Here is a 25,697-nt window from a genome sequence, read left to right on the forward strand (position 1 = left end):
TGAATACATCAACTGACAACAACCCTTGAAGGCATTCTTCATTAGTAAGTGGTTCGGTGGATCTCAACGGTGGCATATAATTTATACCCGACACGTGCATACACAGGGCGCACACGTCGAGTGTTCAACCTGATATTATTGAATGATAGCGCTTGGACTACCGCCAACAACCGCACGACGCTTCTTTACAAACGACAAACGCCACCGCAACACAAACACACACACACACAATTACAATGTGAAATCTATATCAGATCGAAACTTCAATGGTGAACTAAAACCTTCGCCAGGTCCGTTCATAAGTTCACTAATTCAATGGCCAGCGGCTAGGAGGTTGATTTTTATGTTTTATTTAGTTACAGGTAGGTTGCTACCTGATCTATGCTGATATTTGAACACAGAAAATTATTATGTATGAATAAAACAAGTTTTTTCTTTAAAAATTCGCAAAAATATTTTAAAAATTTTATTTTAAAACTGTTACTATTTTTTATTAATTAATTAAGCTTAAATTTAATATTTCAACACTTTATTCGCCTTATGCTCTATTAATTTCATTTCGTTTTCATGCCACACGCTTTTCACGTATACGCATATTATGTACTCGTATAATGCAGATAGCGAACGTGCACTGCATTCGATAAATGTGATGTAAATCGCTTCCGCTAAACGCGCCGTTAATGCGAGCGCTAATTTTTATTACAAAACGCTCGTTTAACATAAATCCACGATTTACTGCGATCGAATATAAGCGCAAATAAGGTAAAACACATCGCTTTCGCTCGTGGTTCTATCGACATTTAACTAATCGCATTTTTATTGCGTTTTATTCAAAATTTATTACCACAATTTGCGTATGGTTAAGTTTTTCAACCATCAATACAAACACTAACAAATTACGCTTGCAATAAACATATTTTAAAATATAATTTTTTTTTAAATTTACTTTCTTTTTGTATTTGGTTTTGCTCATTTCTCAGCGCCGTTTTTGAGTAACATGTTTAATTGCAATTACTTCCATTATTCGAACAGTGGACAATAGAAACTTGCGCTAACTTGTGATTTTGAAGTTGTTAACTTTTACGTTGTATGGATTAATGACTATCGAGGACAAAAACGCAGTATCCGTATTAATTACGAAAGTTTTACTTTTAATTTTCTTTTCTTTTTTTTACCAAACTGCAAACATAACAGCACGAGTAATTAAAAACAATCAGTTAATATTTAAATACGTTTATTATTTAACATTAATTAACACAGAAGCAGTAACTTGCACGTCTCTCTATAAAAATTTTGCGTCAAATTAAATAAAGATAAATTAAAATTTCACAATTTTTCTACATAAAAAAATAAAGATATTTGAGCAAATCGATGTGAAAAGATGAGATTTGTGTGATGAATGTAGATAAATGTTACAGTTATAACAAATAATATTAATTAATAATAACAAATTCTTACTACAAGTCGTCCCTCAAGGTCGATTCGTGTTTTGGTGATTTCGATCGATTTTCTTCCGTTTGGTTTTTCTCTGTGCTTTACGCTCAGTAGTGATGATGTTCATGGTGTTCCTCGTGATGCGGAACCTTGATGGGAATGTGCACGGGTACCTTTACAGGGTAGGGTACTTCTTTCTCGACTGGATATGGTACTTCCTTGTACACCGGGTAGGGCTTGTCGACTGGAACCTTCACCTCGTACGGCACTGGCTTCTCCACTTCGACTGGCACCTTCTTGATGACGGTGAACGGCTGCGGCACTGGCACCTTCACGTGGTACGGCACCGGCTTGGGTACCTCAACTGGGTAAGGCTTATCTACGGGGATCTTGACTTCGTAGGGTACAGGTTTCTCGACTGGTACCGGAATGTGTTTTTCAACGGTGACGGTGTATGGTTTTGGCACGTGGACTGTGTACGGCCTGTCAACTGGGACCTTCACCTCATAGGGTACCTTCTTTTCTACGGTGTAGGGTTGGGGCACTGGGATCTCAACTTTGACTGGGTAAGGCACGCGTTTTTCAACTGTGTATGGTTGTGGGACATGTACCTTCACCTCATATGGTACCTTCTTTTCTACGGTGTAAGGTTGTGGGACATGGACTTTGACTTCGTATGGACGTGGGACTGGTACCTTAACTTCATAGGGAATCTTTTTGATGACCTCATAGGGTTGTGGGACGTAGTATGGTACTTTGATGTACTCCTTCACAGGGTAGGGTACCTTCTTTTCCACGGTGTACGGTTGTGGGACTGGTACTTTAACCTCATAAGGTACTTTCTTTTCTACTGTGTAAGGCACATGTTTCTCTACTGTGTATGGGACTGGAATCTTCTTCTCTACCACGACAGTTTTGACATGTTCGTGGTGATGCCCATGGTCGTCACCGCCGCCACCACCGCCAAAGTCATGTCCACCGAAATCACCAATGCCCTCATGGATACCACGTTTGTCGGTCTTCTTCTCCGCAACTGCTTTAGTGTCTTCCTTCTTCTCCGCAGACTTTTCCGCTGGTGCGGCCAGAGCTACCGCGCATACGCACACAAGAAATATCTGCAAACAGAAACCAATGATACTGATTAATAAATCCACTTATTCACTTTGTTTGGATGGCTTACAAATGCCCTCATGTTTGCGTCGTATGCAATGGTGAGGAAGGCTCTGACGCTCTACAAACCTGCAAACTCTTTTATACCCAGGTACCCACCGTCTTCGCCGCCGTGCAGACTTTCTCGGTGCCAACAGTTGCGCGCTCGCGAAACAACGTCACAGTGCTTAAGCATAGCATCACACATTCACTATGTTTGCACATGTCACACACGGGTCGAAACATCCTGTATAACTTGGAGCAAAGAAAGAAAACAAACGTGCGAGGTTTCACTTCCACATCCGCGCACAACGCGCACGACGGCGGCCATTGCATAATCATCAACAAACGACAATCGACAAGAGCAAAACTGCAACGAACGAGTTGAAAAACACACCGATTGCTAATTTATCGCGAGCATCATCAACGGTTTGAAACAGAAACAGTAGTATAATAAAACAACAGTAGTTTAGTCGAGCGCACTGCTTCTTGTTAGGTCAGAAGAATGCTGAATGCTAGGAAGAAGTTGATGTTACTGTAAATGGATGTGACTGGTTGCAAGCTTTGTCAAACTTTACTGCATTACGATGTGTAATTAGGAAAACCAACAAACAATAAAAACTATTAATATTTCATGCATTATTGTATTTTAAATGCCGCAATAATACGTAACCTAACCTAACATAACCTAATTGTTGTGTAATGCAATATTCTACAAGAATGTCATGTTGAATCTAATTTTAATTGCATATTGCAATATCACCATGTTTGTACCGTTTATTATTTTGATGAAAAGTTGGTAAACTTTAATGAAATTAAACTTGTTTTCGGCTGAAAACCTAAAAGATGTTTAGAATAGGAAGCCGATCCACGTGTAGATAATTAAAAGTCGTAAAATGCGAGCGAAATGCACGTTTTATGGCTCAATCAAAAATCGTTCGGCGCAGAGTGCTTTCGCGTTTTCTTCTTCATCTGATACGGGTTACAAACGAGCTGCGCCAGGTCGTCCGTGTGGCAACATCCTGATTGCAGGTGTAAATTCCATCAAATTAGCATGTTTTTTTTTTCTCTTCGTTTTGCGAGTTCATCGGCATAACAAGAACTAATGGCAGCCAATTTTCGAAGCGTATTAATAATAATCGTAAATGATGACGACGAGACGACGCGGGCTCGACCACTGTTTTAGCCCCTCGCCTTTATTAATTTTTGTTGAAAAATCGTGTCACGTGCGCGTGTGCACCTACCTAATAAAGTCATAATTTTCGAGCTTTGCAAACGCCCCGTTTTGATGTAGAAGTTCGTTTTCGACCGCAATCGAAATGTGAATAAAAAACAACGGACCCGTGTTGTGCATCTGCGCCATTTTTCAACGACACATCGCACGCGCTTCAAAGTGCATCAAACTTGGGATCGAAGCCGCCGCAAACGGTGAAGATTTATTGCGGTCGGTAGGAAATTCGATGATCTAGGTAAACATACCCAGAGATTAAAAAGTAAATGAATTTGATGAGTGTGTGCATTTGTGTTAATTTAGTTGTTTGGGCACATGTCTTTTGTGTTTCTTTCTTTTCTTAATTAAATATGTAATTATGTTGTTTACATGACAGTAATTACGATTTCTTTTACTCATTTGCTTGGTGCATATGTTTAAATTTAAAAAATTGCAAAATTTTACAAGATAATATGACATTTCAATAAAATGGCCTTTTTATTTTTGCTTTTGTTTAAAAAATTAGTTTATCAAATTGCAAACATGCAAAAATTGACCTTGAAAATGTTGTAACAACTTATTTTGCAAATATACAGTTTATTGTCACGAAGAAAGATTTGTCTAAATGTCAAATTGTATTGTTGGCTGCATACCTAATAAAATACCACGTTCAATACTTGTATTACAACTCAAGCATTGATTTTTGAAGCTTATTAAACAAGATCACTAATTAGATACGTGCCAAAACTCCCATAGCATCACCTGTTTCAAACCACCTTCAAAATTCGTTTTAAATTAAAACATTTTAAGCAAAAAATGTAATTTTGTTTCGTCCTAATTAATTTACGTTCAATTAAATTAATTACATTTCATACAACGTGTCGTAACACTAAGTAAGCATGAGCTGACTTGCTGAGTGATGAAAAAGTAAAAAATTGCACGTTCTCTTGCACGACTTATAATTGAGATGCGTAATGCGCACCTCGTAGATATTCGCAGCGAAGATTGCACCGAATAAAATCAGCAAGAAGGAACGAATGGAACGAATGTCTCTCATACACACACTAGCCACGCAAGAATTCTGCACTTCTTGCACTTTTCAAAGTGTAACACGTGTATAACAACAGCCGACTTCAATCGGCGATGTGTAATACAGAGTTTTATGTAATAAATTTCACTTTGCATCAATCTGAGACGAACAAGCTGACTAACTAACTAACGAACTAATAGCTAATTAATTAGCGACTCAAGTAATTAACTTTTTTATGCAAAAAATAAAATTTAATTAGTTTTTTTGCATGAAGAAACCTCAACTAATTTTATAACGACACTTTTTTAGTTTATAGTAAAAATATAGATAAATCTATAAATAAATAATGAATATGAACATGCTCGACTTAATTTGCTATATTTCACAACTGTGTTATTAGAAGTGTAGTATTATACTTCTAAATAAGAGAAACACAACAAAAGAATGCATTATTACACTATGGTTGACGACAGGTAGTTGAGACATTACTTTTATGCTGTGCACATTCTTCTTTCTTTTGACAAGTCTTTGCAATCGGAAATAACTCTGTAAATTCGTATTGTTGATGTTCAGATATATTGTGACAACTTCCTACTATTCATAAACATTAGGTAACTTTATTTTTGTATAAATTCAGTCAAAATTGAAATAAATTCGTAAAAAACAGCTTTTTTATAAATTTAAGGTTAAATATTTGACAGATAACCTTAAAATTTCCTTTGACAGATGATGCTAACCTAAATCATGTTACATAACCTAATTAATCAATTAATTGTATTAGAAGCAGATTGTTTTGTAGATATTTGATGTTTGATCACAGATAGAATAAGCAAGATTCAAGCAAAGCCAGAATTAGTCTCTTCGTGCGTTTGACTGGCAATGGCTTTTAGCCGGTTGCACTTTCTAATTGATAATTGCAATCCGCGTTCGCCATTAGCGAGAACTACGAGCGCATTTCGAATCGCGACTTCCATCAGACTGGACTGCGCACTGGACTTCCATAAGAATTATTCTTTCTTTATAAACGATTCCACTCGACTCGTTGACTGACTGACTGACTGCGCTCGACTCGACCGGTTCGTATAATAAATAAATAATGATTACTTTCGATTGTTTTCATTTTTTGCTTCTTTTCTTTTTCTTTGGTCCTCATTCATATACCAAGTGTTTTTAAAACTTTTACATTTATTTTTAATATACCTACCAATGCTTCTAAGAACTTTATGTGTTGAATGTGACAAATTAGCAACTTTTGAATAATTTTGTGCGATCCTGTATAAAAAATCACTCTTTACACTGTGTATGCAATATGATTTTATTTTATACATTGCTACAATTGCGTTATGGTGCGTTTAGCGTGCAATTCTTTTATTGCTGTTATTAAAGTTACAGAAAACATATGCTCGTATTTCATGCGCTAATATTATGCAACGTGTTAAGATTTGCAATTATTGAGCATTTTATAAGTTTTAAATAAGTATCTTGCTCGTTTAAATACTCATTTGTCGTTTGTATATAATTTAAGTTGTTTAATCACTACGAGATGAAATGAATATGAATGAAATTAGGTTGCTTGTAGGAACTATTACAAATAGATGGCGTTGCGGTCAGAAATATATTAAACAATGTTTTTGTTTCGGATATTAGTTGGTATGAAATTAAATTTTAATCTACGATGACCAAAGAGTGAAACTTGCAATTATCAACACTTTTGCAACAGAAACAATTAATTATATAACGATTAAATTAAATTTTACTCATTGCTTACTAATTTGCGATTAATTAAAATTTGTAATTATAATTATAAAAAAAAACTACAAATTTACTTTAATAACGGTATTGTAGAAATTCGGTTGCAGTTTAATTATAGTGCTATTATTTTGTAAAATTGCTAATTACTACAAATTACTATCAAATGAATAATTTTAAAAATATATGAATATAAATATAATGTGATTATGTGATGAAATAAATCCTTAGTATGACTGTGTGTGTTGATATTGGAAGTTATTTGCAAATCATCCCCTCTTGTAAATATCATTTCAGGTCATGATAGTTGCCTTCGCCCGACAGCGACACAATAAACTGGATGAATTACAATCGGTTGGCGGCGATGCGACAGCGCGGACAGCGAATGGGGTGTGCTGCGATGTGTGACCGACGACGGGGACGTCGTTTCGCAACAACAAACACAGGTCGCCGACGTCCACGATGAGCTTTTCTCGTTTACTTGCAAGCCACACGAACATATTACATGGGGAGAAGGTATTGTCAATGTGAAGTAGTCGTAATCAACCTGTGTAAGGTTTTATACTTTTCAAGTTTCAAGTTTTGCGTTTTTAGAATGATGTTGAAGTTACAAATTTTACCGCTAGATGGAGAATTAATTAAGATATTAGGCTTTTCCTTTGACCAAAATGTCAAAAATGTCAAAAATCAAAAGTGAATACCGAAAATACAGAAATATGTTTGAAAGCGTCATCAAAACTATAAAAAACGCTTTGAATTTAAAAGTATGTATTAAAATTCCAATGAAAATGGGTTGAATTTAGACGCTGAAACAAACTCAAAATGTGTCATTTTAATAGCCAATTTGCAATTTTTAATGGTAATTTAATTCATTTTTAAGCGTTACCATTTCGAAAACCGTCCCAAAATTGCCACCAAAACTTCTAAATTTGCATTTACATGGAACCGACTTACACCAAAAACAAAAATTGTCAATGTGTAGCATTTGTTTCCCTTGGTAGCTGAATCACAAATTTATAAATTTATTCCCGCGCGGCATGTTAATTTGAGAGTCCACTAACCGTCGAATTAAATCAACGAAAGCGAATCACAATCCACACCTCTCTCATCTCAAAAAAGGTGTCCGATGTATTTTTTATTATTATTGTGTTAAATTCACTTTTGGGTGCAAGCCTGTAATTTCAAACAGAAACACCGCCTGCGTTTCACGAAAAAACAGAAGTCAAAAAACCCACCGTGAGTATTTTTTTCTCTCGCGTCGACAGCGGGCTACAAAAAAACAGGAAAAGAAAAAGGTAACACGTAACACGTAAAAAGTGTTAATGCGCAGGTGCAGGACTCGTGTCTTGTGTTTCATGCCATTATGCCATAGTTACAGATATATTTAGATAGCAGAATAGCGATAGATGCTTCCGAACATTTATTCAAACGCAATATTTGACCCTTTTTGATGCTTTTATCAGCGCCACGTATCTTTAACCAAGCACGAGGTGTCAAAATGTTTTGATTGACCGCTGAACACCGCCAATCAACGGCCATTATCACAAATTAAGTTAAAACCAACAGGTTTCATTCATAATCTTAATCTTGATGAATATCATAAAATAAAATAAAATAAAACATCACATATGATGCAAATGGCACCCCAAATCCAACCTAACCTCAAAACCAATAATAATTCATCATATTTGAATCACTTGGTGATAATAACAGGGATGTTATCTTGTTTGATGAAGTGTTCATGTGTTGACGTGTTGATCTAGTTGTAATACCCGAAATCGAATGTAATATTACACTGGCTACCACCCACTGTGCAGTGTAAATAAGCAATATGTGTTATTGGTGGTGTGTGTAGTCGAGTGGAGGTGTTACGCTTAGTGATTTCGCATTATTAAACGCATTAAAGGGCAATAAACGGCGCACCACACAATCACGGTGGCAATCACGATGCCTGAATGCTGGCTGGCGCTCAGAGTCAGCGATAGCGTAATAGGTGCGCATATGTCCCAGGCGCGTTCCGCTCGTACGATTGTAATCACCCTGCGGTATGTTGTCGCACATGTTTCATTCGAGCGTCAAACATTCGAAACATGTGTGGACAAGTGTTCATCTTGACAAATATTGTATTATGGGTTGTCTATTGGGTTTATAAGTGGAATAGTTTATTTGGAGGTTAGGAAAATGGAGAAAAACTAAAATTTCTTTGAAAATTTCAAAAAAAATATTTTTTTTTTGATCAACTGAGTTCTTTTAAATCTTTTTGACTATTAACTACGTACACTGTTTCTTTAGACCTCTGGGAATCGTCCAGAAGATCAATTTTTTATGCAATTTTTAGTTTTTTGGCAAAATTTGTGGTAAAAATTAAAAATTTGCAAAAAATATTTTCTAAATCCAAAAATGGGAACCAGTAGCTTCGGTAATAAACTAAAAATATCATAATAACCAATTACCTGAGTAATTAATAACTTATCTCCACTTAATTAATACCCAAACCCATAACACGCCATTTTTTTGATGTTTTTCCCAATTATTAGTTATCTATACACAAAACTAGATAAGAACTTCCAAAACAAGAAATGAAGAACGGAAATAACCCTTATAAGAGGTTTCGTGACACTGTCATACTCATACCTACGTGTGAGTAGACTGTAATTTTATGAGTTTTGAGCAGCGCCCCGCACTGTAGGTACCGTTGCGAGACGCGCATTAAAAACGGGCATCTGCATCCTAGCCCGAATGCCCAAAAGGGCTCCGAATTGTGAAATGTGAAATCCAGCGACGGAAAAAAATTAGGAACGGCTTGCGTGCGTCTCGCAAATATACCCGGCGTAGTCTCGTGCGACGATCAAATTGCTTCGGACCACTACCGCCCGAAATTTGAACATTGACCCAACGTTTATGACGCGACGGATTCTTATCGCTTAATTGTTTCTTTCGGCTCTCTTCCTGACTCAAGAAGACGCAAGAAGGAAGTTACACGCGATTTTAGTTCAAAGTTTAAAATATACCTTATAAAAAAATCCGTTATTTAGCAACAAGAATAAAATCAACTAGTAGATATTCAACAGATACAAAATTGTTGTTGATATCATCAAGGGTTTTTATTTTATTGCATTTATTTCGGGTCTAATGAAGAGCAGAAGTCAACTAAACCGGTCTCATCTTCATCGTGCCTAATTTATTAGCCTCCGTTTTGCTGGTAAACTTGAAAATGCAAAAACAGTTGCCAGCTGATCAGATGAGATCTGATCTTTGATCGTGGACCTTCCGCACGTGCCAATTTTTTTGGAAATTGTTAAAATCGTCATGGCAATAAAAAAATACTAAAGTAGCACTTTATAGTCCAGATAATGAATTTTTAAAAATAAAAAATTTTTTTTTTTGCTAATTTTGTTAATAATTTCAATATTTGAAGGAAAAAAATGTTTTAATTTGATATGTGTGATCATTAAGGTCGAGCTGCCAACACTATTTGATTAATAATGTTATTATCCTACATTATCCACCCGTTCGTAGTGATTGTTTAATCAACACGCAAAGCACGCGCTCGCCGAGCTAATATCAACTAATATCTATGAAAAAGATTATCGTTTATCAATATTTAGTGATTTGTTTGCACGTTGTGCGGATTACATCAAAACACGTGTTTTTCTTGTTGATTTTCTCACAAACAACAAAAAAATATCAAAAATACGAATATCCATATCTAAATTTATCAATATTTCCATATACCTAAGGGTTCTGCTTACGTATAAACTCATCCCTTGAACTGGCTTCACGGTTTCACCCCATCGACGTCATCACGGTGCATCCCTCGAAACCCATCCACGATGAGAATAAAGTGCGCTGGGCGTCCCCGGCGTCCCCAGCTTGGATGGGCCGACAGCGGCGCTTCCTCCGATTGGGCGCGCGTGCCCTGCGCGGTCCGTGCGCTGCCCGCACATTGGCGCGAGGACATCCGCGCGCGTCGGTATGCGGTTCGTCCTTCGCACGCACCCACCGCGACGTCCCGCGCTATCACGATTGCGCGCACGGCAGGGCGCCGCGCGGCTCGCCCTTAGCTGCCCAACGCTCGCCGGTCCGTGGTGCGTGCCGTGGCGCTTTTAGTTCACGCTGGCGACCGTGACGAAGAGGACACGGTGCTAAAACTGACGACTCTGCGCGAAACCTTCATCCTGAAAAATTCACCAAACTACTTTTGACTTAAAAACACTTAAAACTGTGCATCAGCTTCAAGAAGTTCTTCAAGGGCACATTTTCAAGGACATTATAAAAATATTTATTAGTAAGTACATAAAATTTTAAAAATTTTATTAATTTTTCTCTTCCTGAAGTGTTATTAATCTCACTTCATTATTTATTTTCTTTTAAATGCAATCTGCTGTCAATAAATTAAAACAAACAGATCATCAGGTGCATGACTTTAACTTCACAACAAAATTTATCGTTTACTTGATGAAGTGCTCCATATAAATCACCAAAACAAATTCGTAAATGATTTTCAAGAGAAGCAAGAGAAAGTATTTTTGTGCAATCATTTATTATCCCTAGAAATCAATTTATAGCAAAATTGATGATTTGTTGACGTTAGTCAAAAGCAACATGTCGTTATAATGAAGCCACCCATCGAGCAATCAACATATCAACTGAGCAAACTTGCGTCCTTGCTCTTGGGCTAGCGACGGCGTGCGTTTTGAATGCGCACGAAGACGAATACAATTATTCCAACAATCCGAACGCTTTAAATTCCACTTTAATAAACGAATAATAACTAGAGCGAGCTGCGTCCGAAGTTGACTTTGTACGAGTATTTCATGGTAGAAAAGAAGAGACGGAATTCGATTTGTGGACCGCGGAATCGCTGCGATTATCTACTCGTATATGACAATTCAGAGAATGACGTATGACAGTCGGATGGGTCTTGTTGTCTTCTGCTTGCATACGATACATAAATATTAGGAATTTGATTACTTAATAAGCATTTGAGGAAGCGTCATGAATTATTTATGATTATTAGCACTTTTATTTCAAGTAGAAATTTCAATTTATTAAAAAAAGAGATTTTTGGTAATTTAATTAATAATTATTAAATAAAAGTATCTAATCTTCTTTTAACTTTAAAATTGTTTTGATTTTTAATTATTTGGGCAACAAAATATTCTTAAAACGTGTCAAATAAAATAACAATTCAAAAATAACATGAATTGGCGTTGTAAACATTGCAAATCTCGCCGGTATGAAAGATAAATGATAGGAAACGATAGGATATCTAAGATTGGAGTGTATGACCTATGTCTGCAATATCAGACGCTGTCTGGTTTAGTGCAACAGTTAAAAACACTTCATTCCGTCGAATAAAGTTGTTTGCTGCGCGTGTATTTCTGTTGCTGTCCAATTAATTAATTGTTTTCATCTATTACAATGTCCAGTAAGTGTATACTATTTACTTTATTTGATTTTTTTCATTTTAACGACAAGTATTTCTTTAATTTTTACTTTTTTGCGTATTTTTTGAATTATTTACGTTGAAAAACAACAAAATAAGCAAATATTGAAATTTACGGACTGGTATCTTTATTAAACTAAAAATCTCACAATCACTGTATTCTCGATTTAATATTGCTATTACATAGACGATAAATTCATTAGGAAGCAAGTGAAGAGAAATGAAAATTTCACAAATTAGGTATATGATTTACTTAATATTAATTAAGCGACAACAACCCCGCATTCGATGGTTAAGCTTTTTGATATGTGCAAACACGAATCGCATAATGTCCACGCGTATATTACACATACATACAAGAATAAATATACAGAGAGATACGGAAAGAGTAAAATAAAAATCATAGATGTTTGAAAACATTGATGTAATCACAACATAAAAATAAAAATCTGAAATTAACATAACGCATTAGAACACGATCTGACCTTTAATTACACATTCGACATTAATTTGTGGGTATCGGGCGCGCACATTAAAGTCAGAAATACGCAAAATACGCCGACCTATAAACACGCATCAAGTGTATTCTGGCGATTTGACTAATTATTGTTTTTAATGCCAGTAATATGTGCGTAAGCGTACGCTTTAACCGCTCGTAATCAACATATTAACATGGGTTTCCTTTCGGTCCTGCGTTGGAATAACTATTAGAATGCGACAATTTGAATGGCTAACCCATGAATATAATATGACTATAGTAAATCATTAATGTTATGACATTTTGTCATGCATACGGCACATGAATACAGAAATTCGAAGACAAAATCTAAATTAGCGGTTGTGATGCCTTCATTTTTATTTTTGGGATAATGATTGCGCGTATAGGTAATATGTTTTGTTTTCTGCGTTGTTTTTGAGCTTGTGAGTGCTTTTAATTGACTTGTTAACCCGATATTATATGGAACGCTGATTAGGTGTGTACGCTCGTTGTGTACGGAGCTTTTTTTACGATTCGCGAACGCATTTTTACGACTTGCAAATAAAACGAGCGCTTAGGTCACAACTACAACTGCAAGTTCATCTTAACCTACTCATTTTGTGCGTTTGAAACTACAATTAATACGCTGCTATGCATGATTGCATAATGTCTTAAGTAAAATAGTTTCTAACGCTTAAAACGCTTTTTTCAATTATTTGGCAATATTTAAAGGAAAAATCATTTTAAATCAAATTTTCTTCCTAATTTGATTAGTTAATCCATATATTTATAGACTAATCTAAAATTTTATATTTTCTCATATTTTTTCTCCTACAAAAACAGTTTTTCTTTTTTCTAGAAAGAATTTCGTACATTAGTAAATAGTTTGCATCCAAGACATAAAAAACAAAAACATTTCTATTTGCTTTTCCACCTCGAGTGGCGAAACACGACACGATTATTACATTCTAAACATTTTTGGTAGTGTTTGGCCGGTTTTTCGAAATTCTCGACGCGATCTCAACGCGCGATGCCGACACGAGCGTGACGAAAAGTCGTTACAGAACGCGCGTTTTTCGGATGTAAATTGTCGCCCGCGTCGCGCTGTGTTTTCATCCCTTTTCCTATTTCATACCAACATGAGCATATACCCAGCTAAAGCTTACGACGCATTAGATATTCACGCATTATGCAGATATGGAAATTGGGAAATCTTTCCATCAGGCGAGCATTTAATTGGCATGAACGTGCCCAGCGTATAGTTAATCATACATCGCGACACGCGTATATTTTTCCTTTTTTCGTTCGAATTAGCTTAGCTTTTTCATCGATCTTGTGATTATTTCCTAAATGCATCGGGTGGAATCAAGCGAAATCGCTTATTAGGCGCATTTCAGAAATAATCGTATCGCGCGTCGTTTCGATTCGCTTTTCGCTCACCAACTGAAATATTTTTAAACAGGGAGAAAAATTTTGTTCTAGAAAATTTAATAAAAATGTATATTAATATTTGACTTGCGGTATAAATACCGAACATATAAATTTTTGTTATAAATACAATCATAGCAATGTATTGCAAAAGTTATAGTTGAAATAAGTTTGTTTTAAGCATGAAAAAATAAAAAATAATTCTTTTGGCACACTGTATAAGACTTATAGTCATAAAGCGACAACTATAACGCCAATGAGATATGCAAATGAAGCACCAACACCGCGTTCGCACACGCGAATCACACGACCGCACACATTGCGAGCAAATTTCCCTTACGAACGCTATCAACTTGCGTTTTCACCCGGGTTGTTTGTTTAATGCAGGCTAGGCTAGGCGACGCTCTAAGAAATCAAAAATTTCAACCGGCTAAGTGGCTAAATGCGGTCGTAAAAATGTAAATTAAATTTGAATTTTCAGCCCCACATGAGGCAAATCGATTAGCCGAACTGAAAATCATACACAAACGCACAAAAGCATAAATGATTAATGAATCCCCGAGCGTAGTAAATTTTCACTTAAAACTTTTCACATGAGAAATTTCCACCATTTTTCTCACAGCTCCATTTCTCATCGACTGTAGAAAGTTTGACTAAGCGATGGTAATATTTTTTTATTTTTGGTTTTCGTGTAAACGTTGTTTTCTTGACAATTTCGTGTGCGCGCGCGGAAGGCGAGGGCGGTCGTGGGGTACAAGGCAAGTCATAAATTATTAATTAATGGATGTAAATATAAAATGCAAATGAGCGTTATGCGTCGCGGCGTGTAGATGGAGATCGTATTGATGGATAACGTGCGCACGTACCTAAAGCCGCGCTGGTGGTGGCGTCGTGCTTAATTTGCAGAGCGCGAATGCTTAACCTTTAACTAACGACTACCCTTGTCGGGTGGTTTGCCACCTAGTGGCGCTATTAACGGCTCTTGCAACGCCAACGCAAACGACACTCTGGCGACAACCAACTGATTTATTTGTCTTTTTTATATTCATTAGAGAAGACACATGGGTAGATGTCAAATATTTACATAAAAATTTAGTAAAATATTTCAAAATTTTGCAGAAATTTTACAAAAATTAGTTTAATTTTACAAATATCTGATTTTATTGAAAATATTTTGTAAAATTTTGTGTAAATTTTTTGTTTTTTCTTTAAAAAATCTTCTAATTCTTTGTTTTTTTACAGATTTTGAGGTTAAATCCAAGCAGGGATGCCACACACAGGTATGTTATCTTTTTTTAGTAATACTAAAACGTTTTACATCTTACATTTCCATCCACTGAAAAAAACCAAACACCTCTTCAAGTGTGTTCTCCATTTGCAGTAACAACCTATTACGCATCTACCGTTTCCTACACGTGGCGAAAAAAAATGACACGCCATCCTAGGTTATGTTTGGTTATGCGCGAGAATGCGCGTAACGATCGCGGCGCGCCATAAAAACGCCACCTTACACACGCGAACAAAAGCTCGCCTGTCGAACAGTCGAAGCGCATCTCTCGGCATAGTCGATAATAATCAGCTCGCGAGCGCAGATTGAAGCGCTCAGCCTCGCTGGTGTTTAAGCCGTGCACAACTTAACTGTCCATTATGAAGCGCGCATTTATTTATACGCATGCTTAATGCGTATGCAATTCGCGATTTGTGCGCGCTCAACTCTATTAATGGTTCGTTATGTCTTCTCGCGTCGTGACTGTTTTATTAGCTATCGCATCTACGGCGCGAGGATAATTTACAACCCGATACGGTTTCGCGCCTTCTTCCAATTATTCAATCCTACACCAACTCAAGTGATATTATACTTATGCAGTCGTTTAACTACGCTCAAACTTTACCACGACTGTCTAATTAAGGTGTAGATGCTCAAGTCAGAAATCATTAAATCGATAAAAATTGAATAACTGTATTATTTTAGTATTTGAGGTAGGCAACTCAAAATACACATTAGTAAAAATTTACAATTTTTGTTTTTAAAATTAAATTTTTTAGTAGATAAGAATGATTTTACGTTAGAAATGAAACCTGAGCGTCCTAAGTAGAAATTCCTATGCGTTTGTTATGCGAATAATAATTGCGTTCACAGTGTTCGCACATCCCTGGCGTTGATCTTCGACCTTTGCGCCGCGTCGTATTCGTTTTAGTTGCTCCGCACTCGATTGGCAATCACGTCTGGCACGTTGATTTTTGCTTAGAAAGTTAATAGAATGAGGGATTGTAAAGTTTTTGCGCGCGCTGCGTATCGAACCGGACTGTAACAAACGTCCGAGTTAACACTTAACGGCCGAAACAATCTCATTCGCATACGAAACGCACATCGCTGAGCGCGAATCTTCTAGCAAATCCCAGGCGAACATATACATAGGTCCAGTATTATATTGATGCTTGATGGACAGTTATGTCTCTCGGGGCGACGCTTTTACGACGCGCGCTCTCCGCCAGGGGGAGCGGCGGGCGAGCGACGGCCATGATGCCAATACCGTGTCACATTAAAACGATTCGAATGAACAAGTGACTCGCAGACGATCGTGAATCATTAAATAAAAGCAAGAAACGTTATGTTCTTTTCATTATTTACAGCTATGGATAGAAAAACAATAAAGCTTTAAATTGAAATCTGCTGTTTTGCTTGGGAAAAAATCCTACAATCAGCGTTAGTGTTGAAGTGATTGTAACGCGTTATTTTTCCGTGTTTTAATCATTTTTTGTAATTTTCTGTGGGTTTGTATTACGTGTCACGTGCGGGGGTAGTTTGGGGGCGCGCAACGTGAGTAATTGCCATGCTGCGCGACAAATTTGCATATTTTAAACAACCGTGCGACCTTTTTGAGCGGTTTTGCTGTTTCACTACGCACAGGGTCGATTAATAAGCATTTATAAGCTACACTAAACCATGCATCATGTTATTAAACTCAGTAGTGACCATGAAAGACGAAAGAACAAAAAACGTAGCGGTTAATTACCAATAATTAAATTTCTTTGTAAAAATCCAGAATAAATAGTGTTATTTATTGGTTACAATCACAATCACAATTCGCAATTGTTTCGTTTGTTTCTGTGTGTCTTTTTGTCTTTTCTTCTATTGCGTAGTTAGCTGCACGCTTCTCGTACGGTTCGAAATGGTCAATAAATCATGGCATCAATTTATTGACGGTCAAAGCTCCATGCATTGCAGTTCCAACAGTTTCCTCATTAGAATTTGCAATTTTCAGTTCAGTCTAGCGCGCTCACGCATTTAAACTAGGAAAACCGACGGCGAGCAATGCGGATGACACGGTTTGCTATGTTACTCGCTAAATGAACAAGAGAATTCATTTGGTAGCAATTATTTCAAGTTAATTTAGACTTTAACAAAGGTCATTCTGACAATTTGAACTTAAGAATGGTATGTTTCCGTTACTACCATCATTCTAGACGGGATATTAAAATTTTTCTGCAAAAAATGGAATTTTTTGATTTTTAAGCGAAAAATCCTTAAAAATTTAATTAATTTATAATATTTGGCGTTTACGAAATATTTAATATTTATTATTTATAATATTTATTACGGTTATTGTAATTTGAATTTATTTCGCTGAATTTTTATTTTTGAACCAAATTATGTCCAATTTTCAGCCGAGTTTTACGTAATTTGCTTCAATTCCGAGATCTCAAGACAGTGAAAAGTTCGACAACGTATTAGACTCGGCGCTCAGTTTGCAGTTGTTTAGCGTCTTTGATGCACCGCATAAAAACGCTTTTGACGTGCATCACCTGCCATGCCTTTACGTTGACTTCGGCTGAAGATCTTCGCGCACGAGACCAAAATTATGCGCGTTTATAAAAAAAAAACTTTGTATGCGCACATGCCAAGTCGCACAGATTGCGTTTGAGCGAGTTTAAGCAAGTTTGCTTAAACGTTAATTACGCGCACACTTACGAAGACAGAAAAAAGTTGAGTTTTTTTCTTTTCAAATTAACTAAGACTCACAGCCGTGTAGCAATAACAACGATATGATACGGATATTTAAAGACATTACAAAAAGTTCGCATGCGCAATATGCGGGACAATCTCAATTAATTGGCATTTGAGTTTTTCAATCATCATCATTTCCTGAAAGAATTAATTTCTTCATTAAAAAGAATGCGATTTTTAATTTTAAGTTTCAGCTGCTCAAATTTTAATAAAATTATTTAAATAAAACCAAATATTAAACAAAAATATTTGCTATTTTTTTTATTAGAAAAAAATGCATAGACATTTACTAAAAGCAGGTGATACGTGCAATTAGTACATCTTAGATCTCTTTTTGGGCAGCAAAGCAAGAAATAATCACATGTGATGGGCAAAAAGTCGTTAATACTTTTATAGTTTTAGTTTGCGATATCTGCGACTGCCTAATTCTTTTCCTTTTCTTCTTTCTCGGCAATTATTCGGCTAATATTAGAAAATTAGTTCTGCGGCTCAAGTTGCTTGTCAAGTTGAAGCACGCGACTCATAAAAAGTTCTTGCTTTTAGTTTTGCAGCGGTTGCTGCAACCGTAACCGAAAAAAACGCCGCGCAGAAAGGGCTTTACCGCAATTATTAACAAATCAAGTCGTTCCAACAACTCGGTTTCGGTTATGGAATTTAGTACTCCTTTGAGGTGCTCTACAGCTACACCTGTACTCAGTCATGCTATCTCTAGTCGTCATTTTTTTGCTTTTTCCAAATGCGCAATGTGTGTGTTTTTCCTTGTGTATGCTTTAATGACTCAAATCAAGTGTTGTCATTTTGTACCAAAACAAAAACGTGTAATGTGTAAGGTGTGCGTAAAATTTCAGCTGTCGTGCAAATTACATTTCTTTACTTTAAGGTACTTTTAAAGGAGATAAATGAACATTTGGTTACAAAATAAATTTTGTTGCAGGTCAAGCGGGAGTTAATCAACTCGGTGGTGTATTTGTCAACGGCCGCCCACTGCCCGACTGCGTGCGGCGACGGATTGTTGAACTTGCGCTACTGGGCGTGCGCCCTTGTGACATCTCACGACAACTTTTAGTCTCACACGGGTGCGTTTCGAAGATTTTGACTAGATTTTACGAGACTGGATCAATACGACCTGGGTCCATCGGTGGATCAAAAACTAAAGTAAGTTTTAATGCTTTTATATTATTTTATATTAAAAATCTAGCTTACAGAGTAGGCCACCCAAATTACACTTAAAAAATTAAATTTTTCGTGTTTCTAATATAAAAATGAAATAAAAATATACCAACTTCATATCCTTTAAGCAATTTGAGCATAATTGTGTATTGTGCACGATTAACTTATTCATTCCTGGTTGAAGGTAATGAAGTGTTAAACATAAACGTGAATACCCACATTTAATACCTTGCTTATTATCTCACACGCGTATTCAAGTTGCTCTGAAGGCATTCGAGTCTCGTGAGACTCGAGTGTGGTGAGCACGCCTATAAAAGGTGTTAATTGACTTGGAAGTGGTGGCGAGCTGGCAAGTGCGCACGTTTAATTCGATCAGGCCCTCGGACGCGTGCTGTAAAGTGAAAATGCGAAAACGGTACGTGATGGATGATTTATAAGTCCTTTTTGCGAATATATACATGCATATAATTTATGATTGAACCACATAAGATGATCGAATTTATCGTATTTATAAAGCTTCAGGCAATACTGTATCATAAATTTAATTATTAAATAGTATTTTTGGTTACATACGAAATTGCAGTCACGTTATGACCTCTAATGTAATCTAATTGCTTAATTACTTCGGGGATTAGGAGACCACTTTGTTCTCGTTAAAATAAAATTGACACGAGTTGTATTACCAGGAAAAAGAAATAATTTTGTTTGACATTTAATTATATCATTATATCTACGTGGAAATAATAGGGGTTTAGGGTAAAATTATGAAAGTGATATTGATTTACACCAAAATAATTCAAATATCACAAATAAGAATTTATTTTAATCTCAATTGCTTGAAAGAATTATTGGTTGATTGAAATGTAGACCAATTCCGTATTGCAGCAAGTAGCAACACCGACAGTGGTGAAAAAGATCCTCCGCTTCAAACAAGAGAATCCCGGAATGTTCGCCTGGGAAATTCGTGAACAATTGGTCTCTCAACGTGTCTGCGAACCGCACAACATTCCCTCAGTCAGCTCAGTCAACAGAATTCTACGCAACAGCGGCGCATGGCCAGATCCACCCGAAATTCTACATTCAAATCGCCATCAATCACAAGGTACGTTTTGTATTATTTCCAGAATATGTTGTTTTAATTATTTAAAAGACTAATTGCTAACAACATTGTCTGCATAAATAAACCGGCTGTTGAGAGTTAAATTTATGAGCAGTTATGAAGACATTATATCACGATCGAAAGCAATCCGACCATCGGAACATTCACAACAAACCGGAAGTCATATATTTTTAAATACGTCGCCGCGATGACGTTTTATTGCACAGACTTAAAGAGTTAAAGTCAACAAATTATTTTATAAATTACTTTCGAGCCAACTCGGATGTGTTACCTGTCACATTAACTTTATTTATTGTTTAAAATTATTTCATAGTTAAATCTGAAAATTAAATTTTCAGAAGCTGTTTTACGAACATCAGACGTCTACAACCCATCTTCGAAACCTCATCATAATCAAATGCAAGCAGCGTATTTCTTAGACGCGTCTCAGGCGTATCACAATAATCGCTTAGCATCTCTGCATCATCAACTGCACATAGCAACCACCGCCGCCGGGAGTGTACACGCTCCGCCCCCGCCTTCTTCCTTCTCCGATGTAATGTCTTCTTCAATGGGGAGTATCCCAGCAACGTGGTCAAATCTAATCATCCCTTATCACCACAATGCGTCTCACAGTAATAATCATCCTGAAAGTCATAATTCTGCACCGCGTGAAAGTGATGTTGATGTAATTGTTGATGACGCTGACTCAAATAATAAACATGATGAGGATGATGATCATGAAATTACAATAACAGATGATGAAAAATTATCGCCTGAAATCTGTGGGAATCATGCAGGGAAAAAGCGAAATCCTTATTCGATTGAAGAATTATTAAAGAAAACACCTGTAAAGAAGCCTAAGGTTGTGTATAGTCCCATTGCACAAGTTATTGAACAACCAATTGGTACATTAATCAATCATCAAAGTATTAGTGTTGATGCAGCGGAAAAAGTCGAAAAACAAAAAGCAGAAAGTAAAAAGATTAAAAATGAACATTAATAGGAATTAATTCGCTGAAAAACGCCATTTTTAATTTATTACTTTATTTTTTACACGCGGGATAATATACAAATGAGTATGGAAATTAATATACAAAACTTATTCATAAAAAAAGTGTGGTAAAGCATGCGTTTCAACACGAAAAGCTTAAACTCACTAACAAAGCGTTTTACCTTTGACAGTTTTGCCTCATTAGTTTCATTAGACTTTTCCACGACTTTTTCCATCGGTGAATAAGAAACGGAATAAAGTTTTTCATTAAATTGCCCTTGCAAGCAGTGGCGAGTTGGCAAGCTAACGAAATGAAAAGTAATCGCTTCTTTTTCTTTTTTTCTTTGCGCATATTAATTGCTTTAAATTAGTTATGCAAATTTATGACTTCATAGAGCCGGAATTTAAGCACTTTTTTGCTTTTCGTGTAGCTGCGATTCTTATTTCTTTATTTATATTATTGTATATATAAATTTATCATAAATTTAAAACTTAACCTAAAAAATTAAGGAAAATAACCAAAAATTTGGCTAAATTATTTTGAATTTTAAAAGAATCAAGTGTTGCATATCTATAACTGTATTATATTAGTGATAATAATTATGTACATATATTTATTTACGTTTTTTGTTTTTCTGTTGTTCTTCTTCTTCTTCTTCTTCTTTTGTAGGCATATTGCCTGTTCCTACTTCAGACAGGGTTTAGGTGGTCGCTCCATCTCTTTCGGGGTCTTCCCTTTTTCTGTTGTTGAAACAACTTAATAACTTATGACGAAAAATAATAATAAGCTGATATGAGCAAGGCCTGCATCATTTTAGCTAATAAAATTGTTTTTCGGTTTTATTTGCATTAAAACTACATGAATATTAAAAAAATTAAAAAAATTATTTGTGAAAAATATAAAATCGCTATAGCTGCATGTAAATAAAGTGTAAACTTGTCGTTAAGTAATAATTATATATTGATAAATGTTAACAACTAAAGTCATAAGTCTTAAAATGTCAGACTTGAACCATACTTGAATGTATTTGATGAATGTACAAAATATTCTCTAATTACTAACAAAATTCTTTTGAACCTGATGTATTAGTACGAATAATATTGTATAAATTACCAAATTGTTTTTATTCCTCGATGTGTTGCTTTATTCGCTTCAACATTTAATTATCGTCGGCATGTATTTTGTTTTATTGTGTTTTGATGAGTCGCAGGTAACGTGTGATCGAAACTGATAAGCATTGTGACACTCAATGCTCGAAGGGCGTACAGCTATACCCTGTGCAGGGTGAAACGTGGAGGACGTTCCTAACGAGCCAAACGAGCGATGCCCCACAGCCGTAAACGCGACACGCACGCAATTGCCCATCGTCGTTTGTTTTCTGTATTCTTTTTTTTGTTGTTTATTCGTCGATTGTCATTTGCTGTCGGGTATTGCTGGGAGAGCGCATCGGCAAATGACGGCGGGCGGCGTTCCGTTCATGCGATCGCGATGCTTATCTGCGTGGTGGCCGGCGATATTTTGCTCTTTTGCGTTTGCGGCGATGAGGCTAATCGGACAAATTGATCGCGCGACCCCTCTAATGCGCACGACAAAAGAGGGTAATTGCTGGTGGTGCCGACGAGAGGGTGTCGCTACCACCGGACGATGCAGGTTGTGATAACGCCTCGGGAGTCTCGCGACTGAATCGAATCGTGTAATTACGTAATAATAGATAATACCGTTTATAAATAAATAGAGCACCGAATTAAAATGCAGAAAATAATTCTGGTTTTAATTTTTATTAAATATTTTTATATATTTTGTACAATTAATTCGTTTTTTGATAAATTTTAATGTTCTAAATGATAAAGTGATGTTTTTTATTTAAATTTATAGCGTATTTAGAGTAAACAATTTGCGTCATTCAATTTTATTGTAATTATAAAGAAAAATACGTGAAAATGTACATTTAACAAAATAATGTCAATCACAATCACTAAAATTGAATAATGTTCCTTTTTTCGAACCACAATATTCAATAAAATACATGATTTACTTAGGAAATTAGTTTTTGGACAGTTATTGATTATTAAACAGTTGTTTTTTATGCAAATATTAAAACGTTAATTATTCATAGTTTATCTAGTTCCATGCATTTTCATATAAATAGTAAGAATTAGTTCAGAACCATTCACTTTACAGGGACTGCTCAAAATGAAGTCATTCAAAGTAGCAATTTTGTTTTGTGCAATCGTGGCTGTTCAAGGTAAATTCTTTTAGTTTCCAATTTAACATTTAAAGAAAATTTTTGTAATTTTGGTTGTCTATATTTACAATTTGATAACAAACTAAAAATGTCTTAATTTTAGGCCGTGCTCGTCGGGATGTAGCTGAAGCTGTAACTGAAGATGGAGGTACAGAGATCCCCATCTCTCAAGTACCCTACCAAGCCGCCATGTTGATTAATGGCCGTCTCTCCTGTGGAGGAAGTATCATCGCTGACCGTTGGATCCTTACCGCAGCACATTGCGTCCCTGGAGTGACTACTTCTCAAATGCGCATCCGTGTAGGATCTGCTGATTCTCTAAGTGGTGGACAAGAGCTCCGAGTCTCTCGTATCATATCTCACGCCAGATACAATTCCCGTACAATGGACTTTGATGTCGCTTTGGTTCAAGTAAGTTCCAGCATCACTCAAGGCAGAAGAATTTCACTGGCTAACACTGAACCTGCTGCTGGAACAACAGTGAAGGTTAGCGGATGGGGCGCTATGCGTTCTGGTGGTCAAGTTACGAGGACATTGAGAGGTGTAGATGTTTCCATTGTTGCTAGAAGTACCTGTGAGAGGAATTATGGTACTGGTGAGATTACTCGCAGGATGATCTGTGCTGCTCGTGATGGTAGGGATTCTTGCCAGGGTGATTCTGGTGGTCCTTTGGCTTTGGGTAATTCCTTGGTTGGTGTTGTTTCTTGGGGACAAGGTTGTGCTCAAAGAGGATACCCTGGAGTGTATGCTAACGTTGCCAATTCTGAGATTAGACAATTTATTAACCAAAATGTCAATTTTTCTTAAACACAATGAAATAATTATAGGTTAATGCAAGCAGAATTTTTATTTTATTTATTTTAAAAAAATTTCCTTTTATTATTATTCCCTTTATCGTAAATAGTATAAAAGTGTAAGATAAGTTAATTATTTATGGTCGAATAACAGGGTCGAACTTATTTGGATAAATTATTTTGAGTCGAAAGACAAAGTCGAACTTTTTTGGTAAAATTATTTTCTGTCGAAAGTCAGGGCCGAACTTATTTGGATAAATTATTTTGGGTCGAAACACAGGGTCGAACTTTTTTGTTAAAATTATTTCAGGTCGAATTACCGATGAAAAGATTTTGTCACAAAAAAATCAAAACATTTCTCTTTTTTATGTCCGATGTTAAAAGTTGGAATTTTGAAATTCTGTTTGCAGATTCCAAACACACTAATAATTCTTATCAATAAATCTTAGTAACATTTTTTAGAATAATGTTTCGTTTACGCCCTAAAATGAATTTAAAGATTTTATTCCAGTGAAACTCACGTACACACTATTTAACGTGTATCTTTTGAACCATTAGTCTAATTACAAATTGTTATTAAAATAATTTATTAATAAAGTTGTTTTCTTTGATAATCAGTAATAAAAAATATCGATTTATCAATTTCCTGAAAAATTAAATTAATTAATAAAAATTTGGCGGAGGCGCCTGACATTTTAATTAACGTTTGAAAATTTATTTTAAAACTAATTATACTATTGAATAGAGTAGCTTTTAATTACTTTATTTACACAACTTCCTGTTTAGTAGCACTAGAGATTTGCCCTGTAGAAGAATTTAATTGAAATGTGTACTTCCAGTCACACTTAATTATCGTTTATCTTGAAAACTAATGTAGATAATCAAAAACGGAAAACGAGATGACGTTCAGCATGGAGTCTTAAATAAGATGACATTTAAAAAAATGTAATTTTCAAGAAGTGAAAACTGATTTTCCGACGCGATTTTCTCGGAAACTAGAAAAGTTAGAACAAAACTATTTGCATTTTCTTCATGTCGTAACAAGCGTCTACAAAATGGCAGATTTAGTTTTTTGATTCTATGAAGTTGACCAAACACCACTCAAAAATCATCAAGAGGTTACACTTGACTATTTCTTGGCCTAAAAAATCAAAACAAAGCTAGAAGAAAATGGAAAACGACAATTGATATAGAATTACAATGCGATGAAAGATATCAAGTCAGTTTTTCGATATCATCAATATTTCGGAAAAATCGGTTGAAAATTGGTACAGCCAAAAATGAACCACTCCTCGCTTTTTCTTGAAACTTTCTAAACATGTGCAGAATGATGCCAGGAATCCATTTTTTCAAGTTGCGTTTCCATATCTTAATTAGTTTTTGAGTTATTAACCATTTTCAATAATTACGTAAGTGTTGAAATCTAAAAATTTTAAAGTGCAGTATGTTGTAAAATTT

The 25,697-nt window shown here is 35.8% G+C and overlaps 3 protein-coding genes across 4 annotated transcripts; 2 read left to right on the plus strand and 1 right to left on the minus strand.

The window, feature by feature from the left end:
• Positions 1-1,217: 1,217 nt before the first annotated feature.
• LOC135798391 (MAGE-like protein 2) lies at positions 1,218-2,653 on the minus strand. The gene is made up of 2 exons (XM_065311232.1): positions 2,615-2,653; positions 1,218-2,549 (listed from the first exon to the last, which is right to left on the minus strand). Exons 1-2 carry the CDS (start codon positions 2,624-2,626, stop codon positions 1,542-1,544), a joined length of 1,020 nt encoding a protein of 339 aa, XP_065167304.1. The 5' UTR covers positions 2,627-2,653; the 3' UTR covers positions 1,218-1,541.
• Positions 2,654-10,655: 8,002 nt separating this feature from the next.
• Positions 10,656-22,834, plus strand: LOC135798524 (paired box protein 1 homolog). 2 transcript variants are annotated; one of them, XM_065311383.1, is made up of 5 exons: positions 10,656-10,860; positions 15,170-15,207; positions 18,871-19,091; positions 19,974-20,208; positions 20,565-22,834. In XM_065311383.1, the coding sequence occupies exons 2-5, from the start codon at positions 15,195-15,197 to the stop codon at positions 21,206-21,208; spliced, it is 1,113 nt and encodes a 370-aa protein (XP_065167455.1). In that variant the 5' UTR covers positions 10,656-10,860; positions 15,170-15,194; the 3' UTR covers positions 21,209-22,834. The 2 variants fall into 2 exon arrangements, with proteins under 2 accessions (XP_065167455.1, XP_065167456.1); XM_065311384.1 differs by having other exon boundaries at positions 19,992-20,208.
• A 551-nt stretch (positions 22,835-23,385) lies between these two features.
• LOC135798468 (trypsin alpha-3-like) lies at positions 23,386-24,288 on the plus strand. The gene is made up of 2 exons (XM_065311315.1): positions 23,386-23,445; positions 23,549-24,288. Exons 1-2 carry the CDS (start codon positions 23,394-23,396, stop codon positions 24,250-24,252), a joined length of 756 nt encoding a protein of 251 aa, XP_065167387.1. The 5' UTR covers positions 23,386-23,393; the 3' UTR covers positions 24,253-24,288.
• The last annotated feature ends 1,409 nt before the right edge of the window (positions 24,289-25,697 follow it).

The sequence above is a fragment of the Atheta coriaria genome, unplaced genomic scaffold, assembly GCF_025399875.1.
Source record: "Atheta coriaria isolate IRGN ID8LTWV9N9 unplaced genomic scaffold, Caltech_Dcor_3.1 hic_scaffold_9_pilon, whole genome shotgun sequence".
NCBI classification, from domain to species: domain Eukaryota; kingdom Metazoa; phylum Arthropoda; class Insecta; order Coleoptera; family Staphylinidae; genus Dalotia; species Dalotia coriaria.

Excerpts from the sequence above, each read along its gene's own strand:
- LOC135798524 (XM_065311383.1), top strand. Across the intron at positions 19,092-19,973 it reads TCGGTGGATCAAAAACTAAA|ACCAATTCCGTATTGCAGCA; the intron begins GTAAGTTTTAAT and ends ATTGAAATGTAG. Across the intron at positions 20,209-20,564 it reads AAATCGCCATCAATCACAAG|AAGCTGTTTTACGAACATCA; the intron begins GTACGTTTTGTA and ends TTAAATTTTCAG.
- LOC135798468 (XM_065311315.1), top strand. The coding sequence starts at position 23,394 with ATGAAGTCATTCAAAGTAGCAATTTTGTTTTGTGCAATCGTGGCTGTT. Across the intron at positions 23,446-23,548 it reads TGCAATCGTGGCTGTTCAAG|GCCGTGCTCGTCGGGATGTA; the intron begins GTAAATTCTTTT and ends TCTTAATTTTAG.